Source organism: Mastigoproctus giganteus, chromosome 2 (genome assembly GCF_048544385.1).
Source record: "Mastigoproctus giganteus isolate SK-2022 chromosome 2, ASM4854438v1, whole genome shotgun sequence".
Taxonomy (NCBI): Eukaryota; Metazoa; Arthropoda; class Arachnida; order Uropygi; family Thelyphonidae; genus Mastigoproctus; species Mastigoproctus giganteus.
Window position 1 is genome coordinate 169,272,649 of NC_143576.1, and position 26,029 is coordinate 169,298,677.

The 26,029-nt window shown below is 37.0% G+C and overlaps 1 protein-coding gene across 1 annotated transcript in view; it reads right to left on the minus strand.

The window, feature by feature from the left end:
• LOC150089736 (proteoglycan Cow-like) overlaps window positions 1-26,029 on the minus strand; it is a 168,359-nt gene that overhangs the window by 45,959 nt on the left and 96,371 nt on the right. Inside the window, exons 5-7 of the mRNA XM_090389636.1 lie at window positions 22,328-22,502; window positions 8,260-8,348; window positions 5,208-5,324 (exon numbers count right to left, since the gene is read on the minus strand). Of these exons, the coding sequence (XP_090245762.1) occupies window positions 5,208-5,324; window positions 8,260-8,348; window positions 22,328-22,502 (381 nt within the window). The remainder of the gene's footprint in view (window positions 1-5,207; window positions 5,325-8,259; window positions 8,349-22,327; window positions 22,503-26,029) is intronic.

Genomic DNA, 26,029 nt, shown 5'->3' on the forward strand with positions numbered 1-26,029 from the left:
AGATGTTGGGATATCAGAGACATGGTGTCACACAGATATAAGCAGTGCAGAATTGGAATTTGGGGAGTACATTGTGTACAGAAAGGACAGACAGGGTAGTAAGGGAAGAGGGGTTATGCTGTTAGTTAAGAAACACAAAATCTAATGGAGTGCATCCAGCTGACACGGATGGACAATGCAATGTTGAGTCAGTTTGGTGTGGCATAAACACTGGGATAGGGAAAATGAGAGTAGGAGTGTGTTATAGGCCTAATGACTGATAAGTACAATGAAAGTGTGGAGAAATAGTGGGGCAGTAAATCAAAATGTCTCGTAACGAGGAATTTCAACTTTCCAGATATTGACGAACTTGTGGTTTGGTCACTCGCATGCTAGCAAGACATTTATGGATTTATTGGAGGATTGTTTTCAACAGCAACATGTTCGAGGGCCAACCAGAGGGAGTAATACACTTGATCTGATTATCAGCAGTGATGATTCATGCATTACGAATTTTCAGATAAAGGAACCATCAGGTGACAGTGATCACAGTCTGACAAACACTGTGATCACTCTTGCTCTTGTTGTTATTTGGTTTTTACGAGCATTAGCAACTAAGGCCATATTGCACCGGGGATATGCGGTGGTCATTCCCTGACCTTTCCGCATCCTCCGTATTTGGTGGTTAAGGGCTTGAACCCCAAGTCTAAAGCTTGTGCTGCGCACTGCTGCTTCTGCCCACCTGGCTATGGAGGCACCAGTGATCACTGATGTGGGATTTACTTGAAGATGTTACTACTATCAAGGGTAAAGGGAAGGGTTTTTGTTTTCGTAAAGGTGACTACAGTCGTCTCAGACAGTTTTTAAATTCTATACAGTGGGATAAACTGATGTTACCAATGGTGAATTCTAAATAGGAAGCCTTCAGGGACTTAATCTTGGAGGCTACTAGGCTTTTCATACCAACTAAGAAATACTGTTCAAGGTTTAGGCCTAAATGGATGTAAGATGAATTAATGAGGCTCGTGGCAGAGAAGAAAAATGCATGGGATCATATAAATTTTCAGCTGTCACAGAAGCCTAAGGCAGGTTACGAGAAATCTTTGGCACAGGATGCAAAGAAAAACAGTAAACTCTAGAAGGAAGGAGATGGATCACATTGGTCCACTTAACATAGATGGATCGCCTATTGATTATCCTGCTCAAATAGCTGATATTTTCTTATGATAATTTATTTTCTTCTACTTATTATTATTATTATAATTTTTTTTATTTTTGGCTGGTGCAGCATAAGCCATAGGCTTTCTTGCACTATGTGGCCATTGCTAATAATAATACTGAATGTGACTGGCCAGCTAGAATGTTTCCCACCCATTGCAAGTATGGAAGGAAATGTTTTTGATGGAGCGCATGTTAAGTGTGAGTGAATATATGTAACAGTGTAATTAGTGTTGATATGTGACATAAGCATTGGGAGATCATTCAGAGTAGGAGTGTGCTATAGGCCTAATGACTCTGATGAGTATAATAAGAAACCGTACAGGGAAATAGAGTGGGCCAGTAAATCAGAGAGTCTTATAATGGGGGATTTTAATTTCCCAGGATATTGACTGGAATTTGTGGGTTGGTCACTCACACACTAGCAAGGCTTTTGTGGATTTATTGGATGATTGTTTTCTACATCAGCATGTTCAGGAGGCAACTAGAGGGAGTAATACTCTTGATCTGATTATCAGTAGTGATTCTTCATGCATTAAGAATCTGCAGATAAATGAACCACTAGGTGGCAGTGATCACAGTGTGCTGAAGTGGGATTTACTCAAAGAGGTAACTCAAAGGGGTAAAGGGAAGGGTTATTGCTTCCGTAAAGGCGACTACGATGGACTGAGAGAGTATTTAAATTCTATACAGTGGGACCAACTGATGATGTTACCAACAGCAAATTCAAAATGGGAAGCATTCAAAGAACTTATCTTGGAAGCTACTAGGCTTTACATACCAACTAAGAAATATTGTTCAAGGTTTAGGCCAAAATGGATGTCAGATGAACTAATGAGGCATATGGCAGAGAAGAAAAATGCATGGGATACTTACAAATTAACACATGACACAGAAGCCTATGATAGATACAAGTTGATATGCAACCAAGTTACAAAGGAGGTTAGGCAGGCGAAGGCAGATTACGAGAAATCCTTGGCAAGGGATGCAAAGAAAAACAGCAAAGAGTTCTTTACTTATGTAAACTCTAGAAGGAAGGGGATGAATCAGATTGGTCCCCTTGATATTGATGGGTCAACTGTTGATGATCCTGCTCAGGTAGCTAACAAACTAAATGAATATTTTGCATCGGCATTCACACATGAGGAGTTATTCAGCGAGGGGAATGCCAGAGGTGTATTCAACTCTAGCAGTAAGCTACAGAATCTTGAAATAACTGGGAGCAAAGTGGAAGAGAAACTGTTGAAGATAAACACAAGAAAGGCTCCCGGGGTGGATGGGATCTATCCAGTTATATTAAAGGAGGCAGCAAAGGAAGTAAGCAAACCCTTAGCCATAATTATGAGAGCTTCCTTGGACTCAGGGGAGGTACCCATAGACTGGAAATGTGCAAATGTGACCCCAATTCACAAAGGAGGATCAAAGGCTGACACAAGTAATTATAGACCTGTGAGCTTAACTTCTGTTCCAGGAAAATTAATGGAGGCACTGGTTAAAGAAGCACTGCAGGATCATTTAGACAAGACTTCAGTTATTGTGCAGACACAGCATGGTTTTGTTAAGGGGAAGTCTTGCCTGACCAATCTGATTGGATATTATGATGCAGTCACAAAAGAACTGGATGCAGGGAATAACTTTGATATTATATACTTGGATCTTAGAAAGGCTTTTGATACTGTTGCACATGGAAGACTGCTACACAAATTGGAGCAGTGTGACATTGGAGGCAAATTGCTGCTATGGATAAAGGGGTGGTTGAGGGGAAGAAGACAGAGAGTGGTAATCAATGGACACTGCTCATCGTGGACTAATGTTATTAGTGGAGTCCCTCAGGGCTCAGTGTTGGGTCCATTATTGTTTTCTGTATTTATAAATGATATTGATGATGGTATATCAAGCTTAATGTCCAAGTTTGCAGACGATACAAAGGTTGGCAGGGTTGGTAAGTGTCCTTACCAAAGGTTGGTAAGGACACTACTGACACTATGCTGCTGCTGCAACAGGATCTGGAAAGGTTGAGCAGATGGGCTGAGAGGTGGCAAATGAAGTTTAACATTGACAAATGTAAAGTACTACACATGGGAAACAGCAACCCCAGAGCAACGTATCAACTTTGTGGTACTACACTGACAGTGGTAGAGAATGAAAGAGACTTGGGGGTGGTTGTGCAGGCAGATATGAAGTTCTCTGAGCAGTGCAGACAGGCTGCAAGAGTAGCTCATGGAGTATTGTCAATGATATACAGGAATTTTTCCAGCAGGGATAAGGAGGTGATTATTCCATTGTATAAGGCAATGGTCAGGCCACACCTAGAGTACTGTATACAGGTCTGGAAGCCTCATTTCAAGAAGGATGTAGAGCTGCTGGAACGAGTACAGAGAAGGGCAACAAGATTAGTGAATGGAACAAAGGGGTGCTCTTACGAAGAAAGGCTTAAGTTTTGCAAATTACAGTGTCTGGAGACTAGGCACCAGCGAGGTGATCTGATAGAGGTGTATAAAGCCTTGAATGGTTTAAGCATGCTCAATGCTGATGGGATTCTTCCTCTAGCTCAGAAAAATCACCTGAGAGGGCATAAATTCAAATTGAGGAAAGACAGATGTAGGATAGACGTGCGGACATTTGCCTTTAGCCAGTGGGTGGTTGGTTGGTGGAACAGACTTCCATCCCTTGTAGTGGAGGTTGATAGCCTAAATAAGTTTAAGGCTCAGCTGGACAGGTATTTTGAACGAACAGAGGGGTGAAGTGGAAGTGGGTTTTTTTTTTTTGGCTGATGCTGCATAAGCTTGCTTTCTTGCATCAAATGCCTCTACTAATGCTAATGCTAATGTGTAATTTGCTGGGAGGAAATGAGTCAACTTAACATGAGAAAAAAAAAAAAAAAAACTATAAAATGGGTGCGCATGCTACGTCTATTCAGGGCACTGTTATAAAAGGGATCGCTGTGTGTGTGTGTGTGTGTGTGTGTGTGTGTGTGTGTGTGTGTGTGTGTATTAATAAATGAGAATGTCCAATAGATGTTAATTGTCATACCCTGAATGTGTGTGTGTGAGATGGATAGGGACGGATGGATGAAATAGGAAGTGTTGGCTTTTTTTTGGCTGATGCTGTATAAGCTTTCTTTCTTGCAATATTTGATACTAATAAGTAAATTTACCCAAATACCTATGAACCAGAGAATATTCACGTCTTCAAGATGAAACTTGCTGTTTTTACCACAACAGTCATAAATAGTCAGTTTAATTTCTTCATCTTTTGCCAGGGAACATTTCCGTTTTTTAAGATTCAGTTTATCTCTAATCTGCGCTTCTGTTCCATTAAGTGATAAGTTCAGACACTTTATAATCTGGGCACATATGCTAAGTTTTAGAGTATAATATGGACTGCCAGTTGTGCAGGCTTGCTCTACATCAGCAATGGCAAATATCAACTCAAATTTAAACATTCAAATCAAGATTTCCTAAAGGTACCAATGTTGGTTGGTTCTAGTATGACCAACAATTCTGAACATCAGTCAAATGATGATTTATTATTATATATTGACCGTTATTATTTCATTTATTATCTAATCACTGTTGCTTACTTGTTTCTTCTGTAAATTTAACTATTAAGTTAATGAAAGTGATATTATTAATGCATTCTGTAGCATACCGTTAATTACATCCTAATTGGTTGTAATGATCTTGGAGTAACATATGTAATCACAAATATGCACACTGCAAGATTGAGCCCATATGCTTTCATTTAAAATGCACAGTACATTGATAACTACAACAATAGTATATTGGCTCTCCAAAATAATTACAATGAAACTGAAAACTCCTAGTTTTCAGTTTCGTTGTAATTATTCCTTGGGAATGAGTCAGTGTATAAAAAGAAATAATAAAATTTAGATTGTCTGTAGACAAAGGATAACCAAAATTAATTATATATTAAAATTATAACATAATATTATATAAGTACAATGGAATTTTTTTTATAATATGTACTAAGAGCATAAGCATACTGACTGTAGCTCAGACGGAAAGTCCTACGACGTGACTGTCCTCTACGATGATCTGACATGACAACTGAGAACCAATCTAGAAGGCGGTCTCCCATTGCACGAAGTTCTTCATCTAAGCAACCTACAAGTTTGTAAAAAAAAAAGAAAAATTTATATGTAATGCAACAGAATGGTAATACACTGGATATAATATCTAAAAAGCAAAATATCACAATATTTGATGATAAACTGGCTGCATAATAATGTACAAGTCCAAGGAAAATGTGAAAAATAATACAGCAGAGATTAACATTAGTGGTGAAAAATGATGCAAGGAAGCAAGCTTATACAGCATGAGTCAAAATAAAAAAAATACTCCTACATTCATCATTATGGCTTCAGGTATGAAAACAAGGAATAAATGCATCCCTGAAGCCAAGAATGTTCTCATTATTATTATTCAAAGTTTACTTACCTCTTTTTTTGCTGTCTCTCTTAATATAACTGCATAGATTTCATCTGCCCCAGGAGCTTAATTTACTTTTAGCTTCAAAAGTTTCTCCACTTCCCTCTTAGTTATCACAAAATTGTTTGGTTCCCTGTTAGATGACATACTTCCAGCATCCCCATTCCTAAAAATTTCTTCATATGTGAATGTAGATGCAAAATATCTATTCTGTTTGTCAGCAACCTGAGCAGGATCATCAATTGTTATACCATTCACATCCAGTGGACTAATGCAATTGATCCCTTTCCTTCTAGTGAATTCTTTGATACTTTTCTTTTTATTTTTAGCAAAATACCTCTTCTTGTAATCAGCTTGCCTAATCCCCTTAGTGACTTGATTTTACACTAGTTTATACTTGCTATAGGTTTCTTTATTGCCTGTTATGCATCCCACATATTTTTTGTGCACTTTTCTTCTTTGCCACTAGTCCCATCAGTTTATCTAACATTTAGGTATAAGCCTAGAGAAGTATCTCTTAGTTGGTATAAAAAGCCTATTAGCTTCTACAACTACTTCCTTGAATGCTCCTCAATCAGAATTTGCTAGTAACATAGCAGAAAATATGAACAAAACAGAGGTGATTGTGGTGGTGGTGTGGAGGGGGAGGGAAGTAAACAGGGAAAGGTGGACATTATACTTCGGCAAAACTGTCAATATTAAAGTTTAGAAATTAAAAATAAGTGACGCCTATAAAGTATTTAGGGGCAAAGGCCTCATGCTATGAGGTAGATTGATGAGGTATTGTGAAGGCATTCACAATATGAGATATAACCAAAACGATGCCAATTTAATTAATTTAACTATTTTGGTAGATAGCTATGTTAAAATGATGAATTTGCACTAACCTACATGTCAGTCATTCTACCTTGTAGCATGAGGCCTTTGCCCTTAAATACTTTATAGTCTATATCACTACACACCACCAGGCATCTCTCATATTGTGAAGTTATACATAATAACTGGGTTATCACTATTGCAACACCAGGGTACCTGCCCACCCACTGAAGAGAAGCCAACAAGCTTTAAAAGGCCGACCGGGCTAGAGGTAGATTGAGGTAGATTGATGAGGTATTGTGAAGGCATTCACAATATGAGATATAACCAAAACGATGCCAATTTAATTAATTCATTTAACTACTTTGGTAGATAGCTATGTTAAAATGATGCATTTGAAATAAGTGAAGCATAAAGTAAAGGGCCAAAAAGGCACATAATTAAGCATAAATAAAAATGCCAATAAAATATAACTAGCTACTTAAAAATATTAGTCATAATGAAATCTGAAATATCAGTAAATAATAATCCAACAACATAAACCACATCAATAAACCAAAACAAAACAAACCATTAAAAAAAAAAATAATAATAAAAAAAATTACTTTTAAAGATCAAAGCAAAGGGAATGAATGAAGAGAAGTAGTTAGTTTGGTAGAGTTTAACCAAAAAATTGATGTTAGCTAGCGGATTTACAGATGTCAGTTCAAAAGAGAAGTGCCCAAGAAAATATCTGTTGAGAAAGTATTAGGAAAGAACTAAGCATCTGTGTTAAAAAGAGTGAAGTGAAGAAAGTTGTAAAGAGAAGTTTAGATCTTCCCCAACTTCTCTAAAATGCTTTGGTTCAGGGGAGAACTTCCAAAGGCAGTTCTCCTACAAATCAGGATCATGTTATGTGTTACTTGTGCTCTTTTTGCAAATCTTCCTCTAGCAGGATATGATAAAGTCATAGATAATGTGCTTTGTATGTCATGTGTTCACTGCAAGAGTACAAAGAGGCTAAGCACAAACTTGGAATTCTGATGGGATTATATGAGGCACTCATTAAGAACTCAGCTGCCCAACCCAATGCTTGATCCCATGCTTCAGCATTAGATGACAAAGATATCCTCCACTGCAGAGATCCTTTGTCCCAGAGGAAGTAACTGTAGCTGGTCACTCAATTACCCGAGAAGTGGGAAATATACTGTACAAAAATGACAGGTGACAAGTACTTCAGTACTTGTCACCTGTAGAACAGCTATCTACTTTTAAGAGAATTCACACTAATTAAGCTATAAATGCTTCCATGAGTTGCCCCAATTAAATTTCATTGCATATATTAACAAATTTTGAACCTATTTAGGCTCTAAACAATGTCCAAGAATAGTGACACTTGCTTAAATCTCATGCTGTTACTCTATAGTTTACTTCATCTGGTGACAATGTTGATCTGAAATCAAGTGAGAGGGGGCAAATCTTCTCTCCACTAATCAGCTGGTAGAATTCACTATCTAATCGAGTTTCAAAGTAAACACTGTCATAGTACAATCCACGAAAACTTATAGAAGCAATATCAATAGTTTTAATAGCATAGCTAATCAGCCAAAGGCTGTAACTTTTGTTCAAACAAAATTTAATATTTTTTGCAGTCAAAACTTACAAAGACATTGGTTAAAAACTAGAAGTCTGAATTGAAGGCAACTAAACATCACATTTAAGTTGAAAAGAAAGCTAACAGTTTAGAACCAACAAACTTCCAGAGAAAAAACATTAGAATAATATTTTTATATACAACAGATTTCAAAATAATCACCTTTCACACCAACAACAGGAGCCATTTTATTCCTCAATACAGAATTATGGCCTTGGTCTTCACTGGTAGGAATGTCTTGCACTCTTTCCCTGAAAGAATATGTATCACTTTATTTGAACAACCATCGGTATTTTAAACTCTTTTAATTATTTAATAACTTACTTTGGTATTAAGAAATATTAATTAATGCAGATAAATTTAACATTATTAAGAGTAATACAAAGAAGCAGTGGGGATATACAGAATTTTTTTTGATTATTTTTTAATGATGATACTTATACAGTATTATAAAAAAAAAAAAAAAAAAAAAAAATCATTGTATATCCACACTAACAATTTGTGTAATCCTTAAATTAATTCAAATTACCCACTTCAGCAACACCAGGTGAAAGTTTGTTCCAACAATAAATTACTCTCTGGCTGAAGCAAATTTTTGCACATCCATCCTGCAATCATCCTTTTTCAATTTAAATCCCTTTATTGGTGTAGTCCAAGAGAGAGTAAGGATCATCAACTTCTAGTTTACTCAATGCATTTAAAGCCTTAAACACTTCAGTCAAGTCTCCTTCCAGAAGCTGACACTAGGTTCTGCAATATGCAAAATTTAAGTTTTTTTTTGGTAAAATACCCTTTTCTGTCCCTGAATATTGCTGGTCTCTGCACCCATTGCAAAATATCCACATCCTTCCTCAAATGAGATTTCCAAACCTGTATGCAGTACTCAAATTGCCTTACACAACAGGATAATCACTACCTTGGTGACGAAATTCCTGTGTATCACTGACAGAACCCCATGAACTGTGCTAGTAACCAGCCCACACTGTTCTGAAAATTTCATGTCAGATTGTACAATTATCCCTAGTTTTTTTTTTTTTTTTTTGTTTTTCACCACCTTGAGTGTTGTACTGCCCAAATAGTATGTTATTCTGGAATTAATGCAAACAATATGTGGTACTTTGAATTTATCATTAAACCTCAATTGCCACTTCTTACCCATCTGCCTAATTCCTCTAAGCATTGTTACAGTAATGAGCCTGAGTCCTGTCATTAACCACCCTACCTTTTCTATCTTCAAAATATCAGACATTAAACATATATGCCTTTATAAATATTGTTAATAAATAGTGAAAACAATAGGAGACCCAGCATTGAAACTTAGGGGGACTCCACTAATAGCATTAGTTTAAGAAGAGCAGTGCCTATTAATAACCACCTTCTGTTACTTAATGATCCACAGCATTCACTTGCCCCGAATGCCACATTGCTCCAATTTATACAGCAATATTTTACCTGGAATAGTATTAAAAGCTTTTCTGAAATTTAAATATATGATTTCAAAATTGTTTTTGCATCCAGTTCCTTTGTTAGTGCATTACAATATCCAACCAGACTGGTCAGACAAGATCACCCCTTAACAAATCCATGCTGTGACTGCCATATAACTGCACTATCTAGATCAGAGTTTCCCAAACTTTTCTTTAAGTCATGGAACACTTTTCATCTCACAACATATTCACAGAACACAAGTTTAGCAGGAACCAAAGAACTGTTTGCTAATATTTTATTACATATGACACACTGTGCATCAGGAGCATCTTTATTTCAAAGATGTTTTTTTAAAATATTTTAGCCCCAGGGGCTCACATATGGTGAGTATGGGCTTGGCACACCCAGGGTCCTGAGCTGGATATCATCATTCTTCTCTTTCTTGGTGATTCCTTTCTACTCTCTATTTCTGTCTCTTTCTCTCAGGGTAACTCGGAAATTTTTTTGGCCAGTGCAGCATAAGCCTCAGGCTTCCTTGGACTATATGGCTAATAATAATAATAATAATAATAATAATAATAATAATAATGTAAAGCCGAAATTCAAATAACTGTCATATTTTCATTTTGGTCTTTTATTAAGTTGGTTCCTGTTTTTTCACTTTGGCTTTTTGGGGAACAAAAGGCTGCGATTGTTCATCCTCACTAAGAAGTGTGACTATATTGTGTTCGCTTTCATCGACCACAGTTGCACTACTAGAAGTACTTTGCTTCTCATTTTAAAGTTCCTTTTTTCAACCACAAACCATGGTCACATATTTTAATAATACTATTTCGAAATACTAATAATTATCAAAAAAAAATTTATACAAGGAAGTGAGTTTAGTTATGATATCAGTTCGCTTCCTTCTCTCCTTCAACCAGGCTAAATTGCGTACAAATGGCATACTAGATCACCATATTGCTACTTTTTCATAGGTGTCATTACCTCTATGCATACTTCTCTATGCAAAGCCCGCCAAAATAAAGTGTTCCGTGGTCTATTTGATTATTGTCTATGTCAGTATATTAATAACGAAAAAAAATTATGTTAAAAATTATAATCATACAAAAGTGGCGTACGCTACAAATATGCAAAATTTATTTATTTTATTATTATTATTTTTTAATTATTAATTTACGATTTTTCGCGAAACAATTGTTCACATCTCACGAAACACTAGTGTTCCGCGAAATGCTGATCTAGATGGTGCACTATCCTGTCTATAGATAGTCCTGCATCACATCTTTAACCACTGAATCTATTATTCTCTGACACCTACAGGTATGTAATTATGATTAAAGAGGTCTGTGCACTCTGGATTCATTATTATCAAAATTACTGTAACTCAGAGCAAAAACAGATACAAAATAGATTATGACAAGTTTAATAATAGGAAATATACATATATTAGATTAGATACATACAAACATGTGTGTATGTATTAGATACATACATGTTTGTATGTATCTAATACATACACACGTTTGTATGTATCTAATCTAATATATGTATATTTCCTATTATTAAACTTGTCACAATCAATTTTGTATCCATTTTTGCTCTTAGTTACAGTAATTTTGATAATAGGTATGTAATTACTCATTTTGCCCTTTATGAATACGGGGATATTTTCACTTCACCAATCTGTAGGGACCGCCCTATTATCCAAGGATGCTCTCATAATTATGGCAAAAGGTTTGCTTACCTCTTTTTCTGCTTCTCTTATTATAATTAGGTAAACACCATCAGCCTGACATGCCTCATTTACTTTTAGCTTAAACGTTTTTCTTCAACTTGCTTTTTCATTATCTGAAATCATTTCACTCCCAATTAATCTTGGTATATTTCTAATATTCCCATCTCTAAAAACTTTGCCACAAGTTGAAGCAAATGTAAAATATTCAGTTTAACAGCAACCTAAACAAGATCATCACTTTGCCATCCATATCTAAATCAACTTGCTTTTTCATTATCTGAAATCATTTCACTCCCAATTAATTTTGGTATATTTTGGATTATGCTGATGCTGCATAATCTTGGAAAGCAAGCTTATGCAGCATCAGCTAAAAAAAAAAAAAAAAAAAAAAAAAAAAAACCCTCCCATTTCACCCCTCCATTTGTTCCAAATGCCTGTCCAGCTCAGCCTTAAATTTATTTAAGGCTATCAACATCCAAAACAAAAGATGGAAGTCTGTTCCACCAATCAACCACCCGCTGGTTAAAGGCAAATTTCTGCACATCTATTCTACAACTGTCTTTTCTCAATTTGAATCTATGCCCCCTCAGGTTCTTAATCTGAGCAAGAGGAAGAATCCCATCAGCATTCAGCTTGCTCAACCCATTCAAGGCCTTATACATCTCAATCAGATCACCTCACAGGTGCCTACTCTCCAGGTGCTGCAATTTGCAGAACTTAAGCCTTTCTTGGTAAGAGCACCCCTTTTTTCCCCTCACCAATCTTGTTGCTTTTCTTTGTACTTGTTCTAGAAACTCTATATCCTTCCTAAAATGAGGCCTCCAGACCTGTACACAGTATTCCAGGTGTGACCTGACCATTGCCTTGTACAATGGGATAATAACCTCCTTGTCTAGCAAAATTCCTATATAACATTGACAAGACTCCATGACCTGCTCTGGCAGCCCATCTGCACTGCTGAGAGAACTTCATATCCGACTGCACAATTATCCCCAGGTCTTTTTCATTCTCCACCTCCCTGAATATCAACTGTACCACACAGTTGGTACATTTCTCTTGGGTTACTGCTACCCATATGCAGTACTTTGCATTTGTCAATATTAAACTTCAGTTGCCACTTCTCAGCCCATCTACCTAATTTTTCTAGATCCTGTTGCAGTAGCACACTATCTTTACTATCAGTAACTATTTACTATCTTTACTACCCTGCCAACATTTGTATCATCTGCAAACTTGGACATTAAGCCTGATATACCTTCATCGATATCATTAATAAATACACAAAACAACAATAGGCTCAGCACCGAACCCTGGAGGACTCCACTAATAATATTAGTCCACTAGAGCAGAGTCCATTTATTACCACTCTCTGCTGTCTCCTACTCAACCATCCCTTTATCCATTGCAGCAACTTGCCCTTAATGCCATTCCGCTCCAATTTGTACAGCAGTCTTCCAGGTGCAACAGTATCAAAAGCTTTTCTGAAATCCAAGTATATGACATCAAAATTATTTTTTTCCTCCAGTTCATTTGTGAACACATCGTAGTATCCAGTCAAATTGGTCAAACATGACTTCCCTTTTACAAACCCATGCTGTGTCTGAATTATTAATGCAGTCTTGTCTAGGTGATCTTGTATTACTTCTTTACCCAGTGACTCCATTATTTTCCCTGGAACAGAAGTTAAACTAACATGTCTATAATTATTTGTGGCACCCTTTGAACCCCCTTTGTACTTCTCCAGTCCATGGGGACCTCCCCTGAATCTAAGGATAATCTCATAATTATGACTAATATAATTGGATAGATCAATATAACTGGATAGATTCCACCTGCCCCAAGTGCCTTTTTTATGTTCAATTTTACCAAATTCTCCTCCACTACTCTCTGTTATTATAAAATCGTTCAGTTCCCTGTTAGAGTTTAGTAAACTTCTGTTCTCCCCTTCCTTACAGAATTCCTCACATGTGAATGTAGATGCAAAATACTCATTCAGTTTGTCAGATATCTGAGCAGGATAATCAACAGTCGATTACCAACATCAAGAGGACCAATATGATTTATCCCCTTCCTGCTACAGTTTATACAAGTAAAGAAGTCTTTGTTGTTTTTCTTTGCATCCTTTACCAAGGATTTCTCATAATCAGCCTTCGCTTACCTAACAACCTTTGTGACTTGATTATAGACTAAATTATATCTGCACAAGGCGTTTGTGTCTTCTGCTAATTTATATACATCCTATGAATTTTCTTCTCTGCCACGAATCTAATTAGTTTGTCTGACATCCATTTAGTCCTAAATCTTGAATAGTATTTCTTAGTCAGTACCAGTAGCTTCCCTGATTAATTCCCATTTAGAATTCACTGTTTTTAACATCATCAGTTGATCCCACTGTACAGAATTCAAAAACTGCCTGACACCACTGTTGTCACCTTTATGAAAACAAAAACCCTTCCCTTTACCCTTGATAGTAGTTACATCTTTAAGTAAATTCCACATTAGTAGACTGTGAGCACTGTTAACTAGTGATTCTTTATCTGCAAATTCCTAATGCACGCATCATCACTGCTGATAATCAGATCAAGAGTATTACCCCGTCTGGTTGTCCCTCGAACAAGTTGCTGTAGAAAACAATCCTCCAATAAATCCACAAAAGTTTTGCTAGTGTGTGAGTGACCAATCTACAAGTTCCAGTCAATATCTGGAAAGTTAATATCCCCCATTACAAGTCATTCTGATTTACTGGCCAACTCTATTTCTCTGCACAATTGTTCGTTGTACTCATCAGAGTCATTAGGCTTGTACCACACTCCTACTCTCATTTTCCATTTTCCAGTGTTTATGTCACACCAAACTGACTCAACATTGCACTGTCCATCGTGTCAGCTGGATGCACTTCATTAGATTTTATGTGTTTCTTAACTAACAGCATAACCCCTCCTCCCTTCCTACCCTGTCTGTCCTTTCTGTACACAATGTAATGTACTCTGCAAATTCCAATTCTGCACTGCTTATATCTGTGTGACACCATGTCTCTGATATCCCAACAATATCTGCCTTTGATGCCTTGATCAGCACTTCAAATTCATCAAATTTATTTACTATACTTTTAGTATTGGTGTACATGCAAGTATACATGCACCAGTTCTTACTCTTAGTTACCCTAACACAGCCAATGTATTTATTTGTTCCATGATGACTCCCAGCAGTTCTTGAATTTCCCAGTAACTTGTTCTCCAGGCTGCTGCTCATTACAATAAAAGCAGTGCAAGAATCGCTTTTACCTCTGCCTGTGGCTAACGTTAATCTTTTAGTCTGTGAAACTCCCCAAGCTAGTAGTTTTCCGACCCATCTAATGCTGCCTCGATAGCATCAGCAAATATTCTTGCAACCTTTCTATTTAAGTGTACCCCATCCCTCTCAAAGCAGTCTCTGCAGTCAACAAGCACAAAGCACGCTGAAAAAAATTGTACCCCATGAGCCTTGCACAATCTCTCCAGGGCCGAATTAATTGACAAGGCTCTCATCATATACTCCCTCCTATCGTATCTGGGCAGAATTGCAAACACTTTCAAATTCAACCCTAGCTCGCGACTTTTTTTCAACATTGATCTGTACTTGTTAAGTAAATCTGCAGATCTCTTACTTAAGGTCATTAGTGCCAATGTGTACAACAATATCACCTTTGTGCCCTTAAAAGATGACACCTGTCCTATAACGTTATCAACTTTTGTCCCTCGCAGACATACCCTGGTCCTGTTCCACCTATCTTTTTGCATAATGTATTCCCCATCTCCCTGTTAATAGAATCACCAATAATAACTAGTTCCTGTGGGACCAGGGCATTCTGCCTTGGAGATTGCTGCTGGGTTGCCTGATGCACAGGAGTTAGCTTGGCAGCTGAGAGCTTGATAGGCCCCTCTTATTAATTTCCTCGAGGGCATCCCCCCTACATCTCAAACCCTCAGACTCTGAGTTGGCACCTAATTTCCTCAGTCTCTGCACCTAGCACACACAAAGGCATCCTCCTTGGCTAGATAATGTTGTGTTCTAGACAGATCTGCAAACATTTCACATTTTGTACATTTTTTTAGACTATGATGTATTGGAGAATCGTCCCCTTCGGTTCTCCCCCGAGTCACATTTGGTTTTTGGTTTAGTTTTTTTTTTTTTTTTTTAGGAGCATTAGCAACTAAGGCCATATTGCTCCAGGATATGCGGTGGTCATTCCCTGACCTTTCCGCATCCTCCATATTTGGTGGTGACGGGCTCAAACCCCGGTCTAATCAAGAAGCGTGTGCTATGCACTGCTGCTCCTTCCCACCTGTCTATGGAGGTGCCTCCCGAGTCACAGAACTCTGGCTAATCGTTATCAAATTCTAAGGGACTAAATGATTTTGTGATAACTGAGAGGAAAGTGAAAGAGAAATTGTTGACTCTAAATGTGAAAAAGGCACCTGGGATGGATGGCATATTTCCAATTACATTAAGTGAGGCAGCAAAGGAGGTAAGAAAACTTTTAGGTAAGGTCTGTAGGGACTGGAGATGTGTGAATGCACCCTCAAATTCACAAGGGGGCGATCAAAAGGGTGACATGAGAATTACAGATTGGTTAGCTTGACTTGTGTTCAAGAGAAAATAATGAAGTCACTGGTTAAGGTAAGTAATGCAAGATGAATTAGGCAGGAATGCAGCTACACTGCATGTATTTGTTATGGGTGAACTTATCTGACCAACCTGATTGAATACTCTGATGCAGTAACAAAGGAACTGGATGAAAAAAATAATCTTGACATAATATACTTGAATTTCAGGAGAGCTTTTGATACTGTTGCATATAAGACTGCTGTACTAACTGGAGTAGGGTAGCATTAAGAGCAAGTTACTACTATGGATGCATAACAGAGAACTGTTATCAATGGTTGCACAACAGATATGCAAGTTTTCCATTAACCAGCAGGTAACTGATTCTTGGAACACACTTTCATCTGTTGTTGTAGCAATGGATAGGTTGAATAAATTCAAGCAGAACTAGATGGAATAAGCTGATATAAGGTTTTTTTTTTTTTTTTTTTTACTGGTGCTGTATAAGCATGCTATCTTGCATCGTTTGTCCCTACTGATAGCAATACAGGTCCTCTTAGCTGATATAAAAAGCATAGTGACTGCTTGATTACTTCCCTGCTGTTGTTGTTTTGGTTTTTAGGAGCATTAGCAACTAAGGCCATATTGCTCCGGGATATGCGGTGGTCATTCCCTGACCTTTCCGCATCTTCCGTATTTGGTGGTGACGTGCTTGAACTCCGGTCTAATCAAGAAGCATGTGATACGCACTACTGCTCCTTCCCACCTGGCTACGGAGGCGCCCTACTTCCCTGCACAATACCATTTAGAATTTACAGCTGTTAACAATCCCAGTTGGTCCCACTGAAAAGCATTTAAAAACTGTCTAATGCCACTGTAGTTGTCTTTTTGAAAGAAAATTCCCTCCCTTTTCACTTGATGGTTGGTAGTTAAATCTGTAAATAAATTCCACATTAATATGCTATGATCACTGCTACTACCTAGTGGTTCCTTGACCTGTAGATTCTTAATGCATGAAGAATCACTACTGATAATCAGATGAAGATCATTACTTTACTGGATGACTGTAGTAAACAGTCATCTAATAAATCTAATAAATAATGCCTTAGTCCCTGTTGGTGAACTTGAATGGAGTTTATTTCATCATAGGATTGATCCACCTTTACCAGGGCTTCCAGACCAGATTCAATGAACATACAATGCAGAAACCTTTGTTTTCAAGGACTGAAGAAATCAGACTGCACTGCAAACCTATGTAATTCCTTCAGGAGTATGCCTTGTAAGCCTATTAGCAGGCCCACTAAGCCTTTGTACTTTATATGAATTGTATTCTACTAGTAGGATATGCTTACCTGGCTTTTACACTAGCCTTAAGCTTGTAAATTGAGTTATTTCTGTTCATTTCTAGTCATTTAGTTATTTAATACAGTTTTTCTCTGGCCCATAAGAAGGAAAAGTGGCCCTTCAAAATATTGACTAAATCACCACTTTAATTATCACCTCATTTTTAATATGTCTTTAGTATATAAAAACTCTCTTAACATGTGATTAATAAACTTCTAATGTTTCCATATACAGTGATGAATTTACTCACTTGTAATTACCCAAATACCAGCAGTTTCAGGGCATGACTCCTAATATGCCCTCAAACAAATGTTATCAATGCTTCATATTATAAAGTATTTTAATGAGTATATCACATAATTTAATGAGTATATCACAAATTTAATGAGTATATCACAAATTTAATGAGTATATCACACACACGGGGCTTAGAGGGGAACAAGTATCCTGTGTGTTATCAGACACTCAGCCTAAAACACTGATGGATCCAATATCTCTCTATTACAGAAGATTTAGGAGAAGTCCGGTCGGCCTGCCTCCCTAAAATCCACTCATGCACACCTTCTCGATGGTAAGCCCTGTTACGTCACTTAGGTGGCAACGAACGTGTAGAGTGGTTCTCTTCAAGACGCCTGGTCAGCGTGAAGAGGAAAAGACCAAACCCTCCAGCAATGAGAGCACAACAATACAAATGGCCCTCAGTCCCCAGCAGCTTTCACTCTCCCTCTTACGGCAGCGAGAGGATCAGAGTGGAAGCAGAGGGTGCTAAGAATCTCTGGGTACGACCAGGCTGCCATGCACGGAAATTGAACTTGGCCTGTTATAACGTACGATCACTCATCGGTGAAGACAGGATATTAGAGCTGGAAAAGGAATTAGAAAATGTGAATTGGAATATCATCGGTTTGGCTGAAACAAGAAGAAGAAATGAATCACTTATAAGTTTATCAAGTGGAAATCTGCTGTACACCAATGGAAACAGTGAAAGGAGTGAAGGTGGAGTTGGCTTTCTGGTCCATAAAGATTTTAAAAACAACATTTTGGAATTCAAAAGTACATCACCAAGGGTGTCAAGACTAATACTCAAGATTTCTAAGAGGTACAAGCTAAAGATTATAATGATTTATGCACCAACATCGAGCCATGATGATGAAGAGGTTGAAGAAATGTACACTGAAATTGAGAGTCTTCTAGATGAACAGAAAACCCACTACACTATTATTATGGGGGACTTCAATGCTAAGGTTGGAAAAAGGCAAAACAGCGCAGAAAGAGGAACTATAGGAAATTTTGGAATTGGTGAAAGAAATAAAAGAGGTGAAAGACTTGTGGAATTTGCAGAATCTCAAGGAATGTCAGTAATGAACACTTTTTTCAAGAAAAGGGTGAACAGAAAGTGGACATGGAAGAGTCCAAATGGATTAACAACTAATGAAATCGACTTCATCCTCACTAACAGAAGATATATTGTGAATGATGTTACCGTCCTGAATAAGGTAAATGTTGGAAGTGATCACAGAATGGTAAGATGTACACTTGATATAGATGTAGGAAAGGAAAGGAAAAAACTGACTCGAGTAAATAATACAAAGGTCTTTGAAATAACAGAGGAGGAGAAAAAGCAGTATGTACTGGAACTGAAGAACAAGTTTGAGCTTCTGCAGACTGCTCAAGACCAAGATATCGACGAGGAATATTACAACTTTCTGAAAGTGATAAAGCCCAAGAAACCTATAGGGAAACAGAAATCCAAAGAAGAAAAAATTAGTCAAGAAACACTTGTCATGATGAACCAAAGACGACAAATGAAGAGCAAGAAAAACACTGACAGGGAGAAAATTGAGTATACTGAGTTATGCAAAGCCATTAGAAAGAGACTCAGAGAGGACATAAGAAGATTTAACACAAGAAAAGTAGAACAAGCATTAAGGGAAAACAAAGGATTTAAATCAGCAGCCATGAGCAGTAATACAGAAAGACAAATGATACTGAAACTGAAGAATAGCGATGGTGTACTTATAAACAGCAGAGAAGGCATAATTCAAATAGCAGAAGACTACTATAGAGAATTATACAAGGAGCGAGGGAATGATACCAGCAGTGGGGAAGATGGATTGCAAAGTAGCAACACATACGACATACCCGATATTCTTCCTGATGAGGTAGAACATGCATTGAAGAAAATGAAGAATCGGAAAGCTCCGGGGGAAGATGAAGTTACTGTAGAGTTGTTAAAATTGGGAGGAAGAGACATAACACAAAAACTGGCAAGGCTCTTCACAAAGTGCATTAGAAAAGGTGTGATGCCTAAGCAGTGGAATAATGCAATCATAGTTTTGCTGCATAAGAAAGGAGATAAATCAGAAATTGGAAATTATAGACCAATTAGCTTATTATCCCATATCTACAAGTTGTTCACAAGGGTCATTACTAACAGATTAGAAAGAATACTTGATGAGAATCAACCGAAAGAGCAAGCTGGCTTTAGGACAGGATTCTCAACTATGGATCACCTTCACGTAATATCACAGCTAATGGAGAAAGTAAATGAATATAAAACACCATTATGCCTGGCATTTGTGGATTATGAAAAGGCATTTGACTCCGTACAGCATAAGGCAATGTTTCGGGCACTGGAAAGACAAGGCATAGATACTCCATATATTATGATTTTGAAGAAAATATATGAGAGTGCTACATCCTTTATTAGACTAGACAAAGACAGTAGCAAATTTAAAATCGAGAAAGGAGTTCGACAAGGAGACACAATATCTCCGAAGCTGTTTACTGCTGCCCTTGAGGAAGCTTTCAGAAGATTAGACTGGTCGCAGAAAGGAGTCAATGTGAACGGAGAGTACCTAAACCATTTACGATTTGCAGATGACATTGTGGTCATAAGCCACGATCTCAAAGAATTAGAGGAAAATCTTAATCAGTTATGCACAGTTAGTAAGGATTTTGGACTAAAGATGAATATGGCTAAAACAAAAGTAATGATGAACAAGTATGCCACGGAAAGGGAAATAATGATTGAAGGAGCAGTAATTGAAAAGGTGGAGTCATATACTTATCTGGGACAAGTTATTAGCTGTAATAATGATAAATGGCTGGAAGTCAAGAGAAGAATAAATTTTGGATGGATAGCATTCAGGAAATATAGTCACATACTGAAGAGCAATATCCCAGTTTGTCTGAAACGTAAAATAATGAATCAATGTATACTCCCCACCATGACTTATGGAAGTGAAACTTGGGCACTCACCAAAAGAATGGAAGAGAAGCTGAGAACTACACAGCGAAGAATGGAACGAATTATATTGGGAATCAGACTGTTAGATAAGAAGAGAAACACGTGGATTAGGCAGCAAACTCAAGTAAAGGACATTCTTATCAAAACTAAAGAACTAAAATGGTCTTGGGCAGGACACATAGCTAGAAGACATGATGACAGATGGACTAAGAAAATAACAGAATGGTACCCAAGAGGAGCTAGAAGAAAACCTGGAAGACAAAGGCGGAGATGGATAGATGAAATTCATGAGTTTTTGAGTAGTAAATGGATGGCCAGTGCTCAAAACAGAAGGAACTGGAAAGTTGCTGGAGAGGCCTTCATCCTGCAGTGGATTGAAAATGGCTGATGATGATGATGATCACATAATAACGTAACGATGTTTTGTAACTTTAGCTTAATATTTTTTTGTCTTAATCATAGTTAGAACTACATCCAGCAAAGTTTACAAGATACAGGGGTGAACTGCCAGGTCTCCTCTAGTTCCAACTTTTACTGCTTTCACTGAAAACATATACTACAACTATCTCTAGTACAGCGGTTCCCAACTTTTTTTGAGAATGTGACCCATTTTGATAATTCAGCAAGGCTTTGCAACCTAAGCCAACTGGAACCCTATATTTGATAATGATGCACTGCCAACTGATGAAATTTGTGCTGTCTTCACATTTTTAAGAACATAATTTTTCAACAGAACTCTTACACCATGTATCAATAAAGTATTTCCTCACTGCAGAAAAGAACAGAATCTTCTCCTCTTGTTTTAGATTCTGGTTTAATATACTATGGTAATTATCTTCCAAAATGGAAGTGGAATATTTAAAAACTGTTTGCATAATAAATTTACATATAACATTCTTCAGCATATATAAGGAGTAATGCCCTCAGTACATGGATGTCACACTAGATTGAAGAGCTATTCAGATTTTCATAAATTGGCATATCATTTAAAAGAAACATGCAAATTGCTTTATTCAAGCCAGAAGAGAGACTTTCTGCACGAGTGAGGATATGTCTAGAATTATTAGCTTTGAAAAAATCTTGTATCTTTTGAAATTATGTTGTATTTCACTGGCATCTTACTTAAAGATGCCAAAGAAATTAATAATGCTTTTGTTAAGTTTCACATTACACAAGTATGATGAAATGATTGCACATTACAACGAACAATGCTATTATCTCATATTTCTATTTTGCAGACAAGCAACACCTGACACCCAATTTCCTAAAAAAAATAAGCACAATTTTTTTTTTTTTTTTTAATTCCAATTTTAAATGTTTTTTTTTTTTCCCAAAAAGAAAAAGGAGAAAACTTGAGTTTTTTGCAAAAAGACAGAGGAACTTTATCACCAACTATATTATGATAGTGAGATGAAAAGTGGATAAAATAGAGTAAAAAAGATGAATTTTCCATGGTAAATCCAGAGCATTAGCAGCTATGAGAGAGAGAGATAGAGAGAGAGAGAGAGAGAGTGTTATTCAAGCAAGAAGAGAGCAACATAAACAGACCTTTCTGCACAAGTGAGCATAACATGCATAGAATTATCAGTTTAGAAAAATCTTGTGTATATGTCTTCTAAAATTTTACATTAAGTTTAATGTTATGTTTTATGTAAAAAGTTGAACACCTGTCTTGGGATGTAAGGCCTCTTTTCTCCATAATCAAATCTGTGAATGGCAAACCTGCAACTGGAGGAATTCTGTTGTGCTTACAGTATTTATCGAGAAAAATTGGGGGGGGGGGGGGATTAATTAATAAAAAAAAATCTCTGAAATAAAATTACTTTTCAAAGCATTTTTGCTTAATTAAATTTATTTTTTAAAAAAGTAATATTCTAAACACTTACTTGTCACCGGATGTAACTCTTTCAATATCTGGCCTGACAGTTGACTTTGAATCTTGTTTCAATGCCTTCTGGAGTTTATGCTGTTTGCTAATAGTGTTGTGGTACTTGGCCATGTAGTGGTTCCAACGATCCTTCATCTGCTTCTCTTTCATTCGCTCTCCATCCGATTTTGTTGCTAAGAAACAGTTCTTTTACTATTACTACTGGAGATTACTGAGTTTCTCATATTAAAACTGTCCTAATATAGAATAAAACTACATTGGTTAGCTTTTATATCAAATATTCCTAGTATTTAACATGAAGTACATTACATATAAGAAGCTGAGATAATTTGCTATACTAGAAATGTGACAAATTTATAAAACAAGCTTGTCAAGTTATTCCTTGAGCTTGATGATGATGCTTGTCAAGTTATTCCTTGAGCTTGATAAAGCTTGATGATGTTCTTCTTATGCTTTAAAAGTTTGCTTTTGAAATTAAATAACAAATGAAAAGCAAAAACAGTTTATAAAGAGAAAAGGAAAATAAAAAACAACTTTGAACCAGAGGTTGACCATTGATAAAAACAAATTATTTCAACTTTTGAATTTTCTAATAAAAAAGAATTCTGGTTAACAGCAGTTTCACTGAGTTATATTAGTTTCAATTCAGAGTTGCTGGACTAATATTTTCTGAAGGCAATATGATCTTTTGAAATGCAACATGAAGGCAACATGTTCTTTTGAAAAGTAAAATCCAGTTATGCCATAACTGATGTAATAACAAAAGCCTTTAAATAACTAAATTACGTAAACAAGACTCTGAATTATGGTCTAGAATAATTTACTAAAAAACACTAAACTGCTTATTTGTACCACTGCAGTTTGAAATATTTTAATGAATTATCTTAGCAATTTTGTTATGGAAATTGCAAAATTATTGCAAAATTATAAAGTTGTTTCTAAATGCATTTTCAAGCAAGGAAATTAACAACACAGATGAAAATAATAATACAGATGAAAAATATGAATCAATATACAGAAGTGGGCAATAACCACATAACAGAAATTAATTTGTATGCACAATGGGGAGCACACAAAAAAAAAAGTCCTCAAAAAATTCAATATGATGCAATAACCCCTGTGAATGTATACCCATTATACTAAACACAGCGTCAAATTAGCCAGAGTGCAAAGGAAGCAGACTTTTTTTTTTTTCCTGCATCTGAAAAAAAAAAAAAAAAATTTCCGAATCAACTAAGAATATCTAATAAATACACTTCCACATAAAATATTTAATTACTTTATTGTTATGCAAGGATAAACCACTGCAAAGAGATCACCACAGTCGCCAACAACTAAATAAATTGGCTATTTAAGAATGCAGGTAAGTCTGATGAAGAACCACTATTTTTGATTCTTTTTAAGATGTCTCATGTTCAAAGTTTGAACTTGTGTTATATTTGAACTTATATATGTTCCTGAGATTAAGGGGGGGGGGTCCATGTTTGCTCCTCAGTGTCCCGAGTATTGGATTTATGCAGAGGTAACTGGCCCACCACATGGAGGCAGGAGCAATGGCACCAGTGACCAAGTGATGGGTTACTGGTAAGCGTTAATGAAGTTAGTTATATGTACAAGAAGAAAGATGTCTTTCTTTTCTTGATAGAAAGCTTACTTATTTATTTTTGTAGAAGACCAAAATAAAATAATAATGTAAATTAAAAGACTTTAATAGTCTCATTAATCAGCTGATTAGAGAGAAGACTATTTCAGATTGCTTTGGAAATTATCACCATCACTTTATTGGCACTCAGGGCAATATATACTAGTAATGGAGAGAAAATCATCAAAGGGAATTATCCAGTATAACAAAGTTCTCATGTGTATCAGTCCATAACAAATGGACTGATACACTAGCTTGCTGCGTCTCCCAAAATAACTGGATATATGTCATCTACCTGGCAGAAATTTTAATTTTCAAATTAAATTAGAATCATGCCTCAAACAAAAACAACAAAGCAAAAAGTTCAAGTAGTCTGAATGCTTTGGGTTCGGAGAGAACTGTCACTTTCCTTGAGAATCAGAGCTACATTTGTTATAATAATTTGTTGTGCTAATTGTGGACTTTTTATAGTTATCTGTAGTGGGACATGATATAGCCAAGATGGATGTCTTTGTCTGTTTCCATTGCAGAGAGTGTGAAGATATTAAGTGCTAAGTTAGCATTACTATGCACTTATACGAAGGCTCGAGGAACAGGGTTGATGTCTTCAAAGAAATTAAGAACAGTGAATCCTTTAAACACTCAGCCACCCGGCACAATGCTGGAGACTATATTCATGTAATAAAAGACACAAGGCACTCTACAGCAGGGGTGCTGGTCCCACAGGAGACAGCTACTGTTTGTGTCTCTACTTTCAGGGGTAATAAGAAATATACTGTGCAAAAAATAATAGGTGTAATATGACCGGGTAGGTCTAACAGGGGCAAAAGTTGATGAAGAACAACAGCTACCATATTTTAAGGGCACAAAAGGTAATATTGTTTTATACATTGCTACTAATGATATTAACAGTATTGAGATTTGTGGATTTACTTAACAAGTAGATGGCAATGTTGAGAAAAAGTCACAAATTAGGATGTGTTCACAATACTACCCAGACACAATAAGAGGAAGTACACAATGAAGCTTGTTAATTAATTCGGGCCTGGAGAGGTTGCACTAGGCTCATGGTGTACAATTTTTCTCAGCATGTTCTGTGCTTGTTAATAGGAGAGACTGCTTCTACATGGATGGGATACACTTAAATAGAAAGGGTGCAAGAATATTTATTGATGCTATCGAGGCAGTGTTGGGTGGGCCAGAAAACTGCTAGCTTGGGGGAGATACACAGACATATTAACAATAGCCACAGGGAGAGGTGAAAGTGATTCTTGCACTGCTTCTACTGGAACCAGCAGTAGCCTGGAAAGCAAGGTACCAGGGATTTCAGACACAGTGGGATGCTTTTGGAACAAGCAAATATGTGGGCTGTGTTAAGATTACTAAAGGTAAAAACAGTTCCATGTATATACAGGGTGTCTCAAAAATATTGGTACAAACGTTTAGGGAAGGTAGGTAACATCTAAAGGAATGTGAATTGCATAGGAACCCATAACCGTCACCGAACGTCACCGTAAGTCGGTACACGGCGCTGCTCATCAGTTCGCGAGGGGGAAAATTTCGGGTTTACCTATTCAAGTAGTAGTCACCGCACGAAGAGCATGCATCGATATACAAACTGTGAGCTGGCAGACATGCACCTAGTGTATGGATTAGCAGAGGGCCCACACAGTGTGCACCCCCCGATGTGGCACAACATCGCTTCACAATAAATGTGTGGGCAGGTATGGTCAGTGACTGCTTAGTCGGCCCATACCTGTTACCATCCCACATAAACTCTGCTAAATATCGGATCTTTCTTCAACAAATTTTACCAGGGTTACTTGACGATGTTCCAGCAAACGTGAGACGCAACATTTGGTTTCAACATGACGGGGTACCTGCCCATTATGGAAAGTGTGTTCGTGACCATTTGAAAAGGCGTTTTAGGCGTCGATGGATTGGCCGTGGTGGACCCCGTTGCTTGGCCCCCACGCTCACCTGATTTATCGAGCCTTGATTTCTTTCTGTGGGGACCCTCAAATCTATTGTGTATGAATCACCCGTGGAGACGGAAAT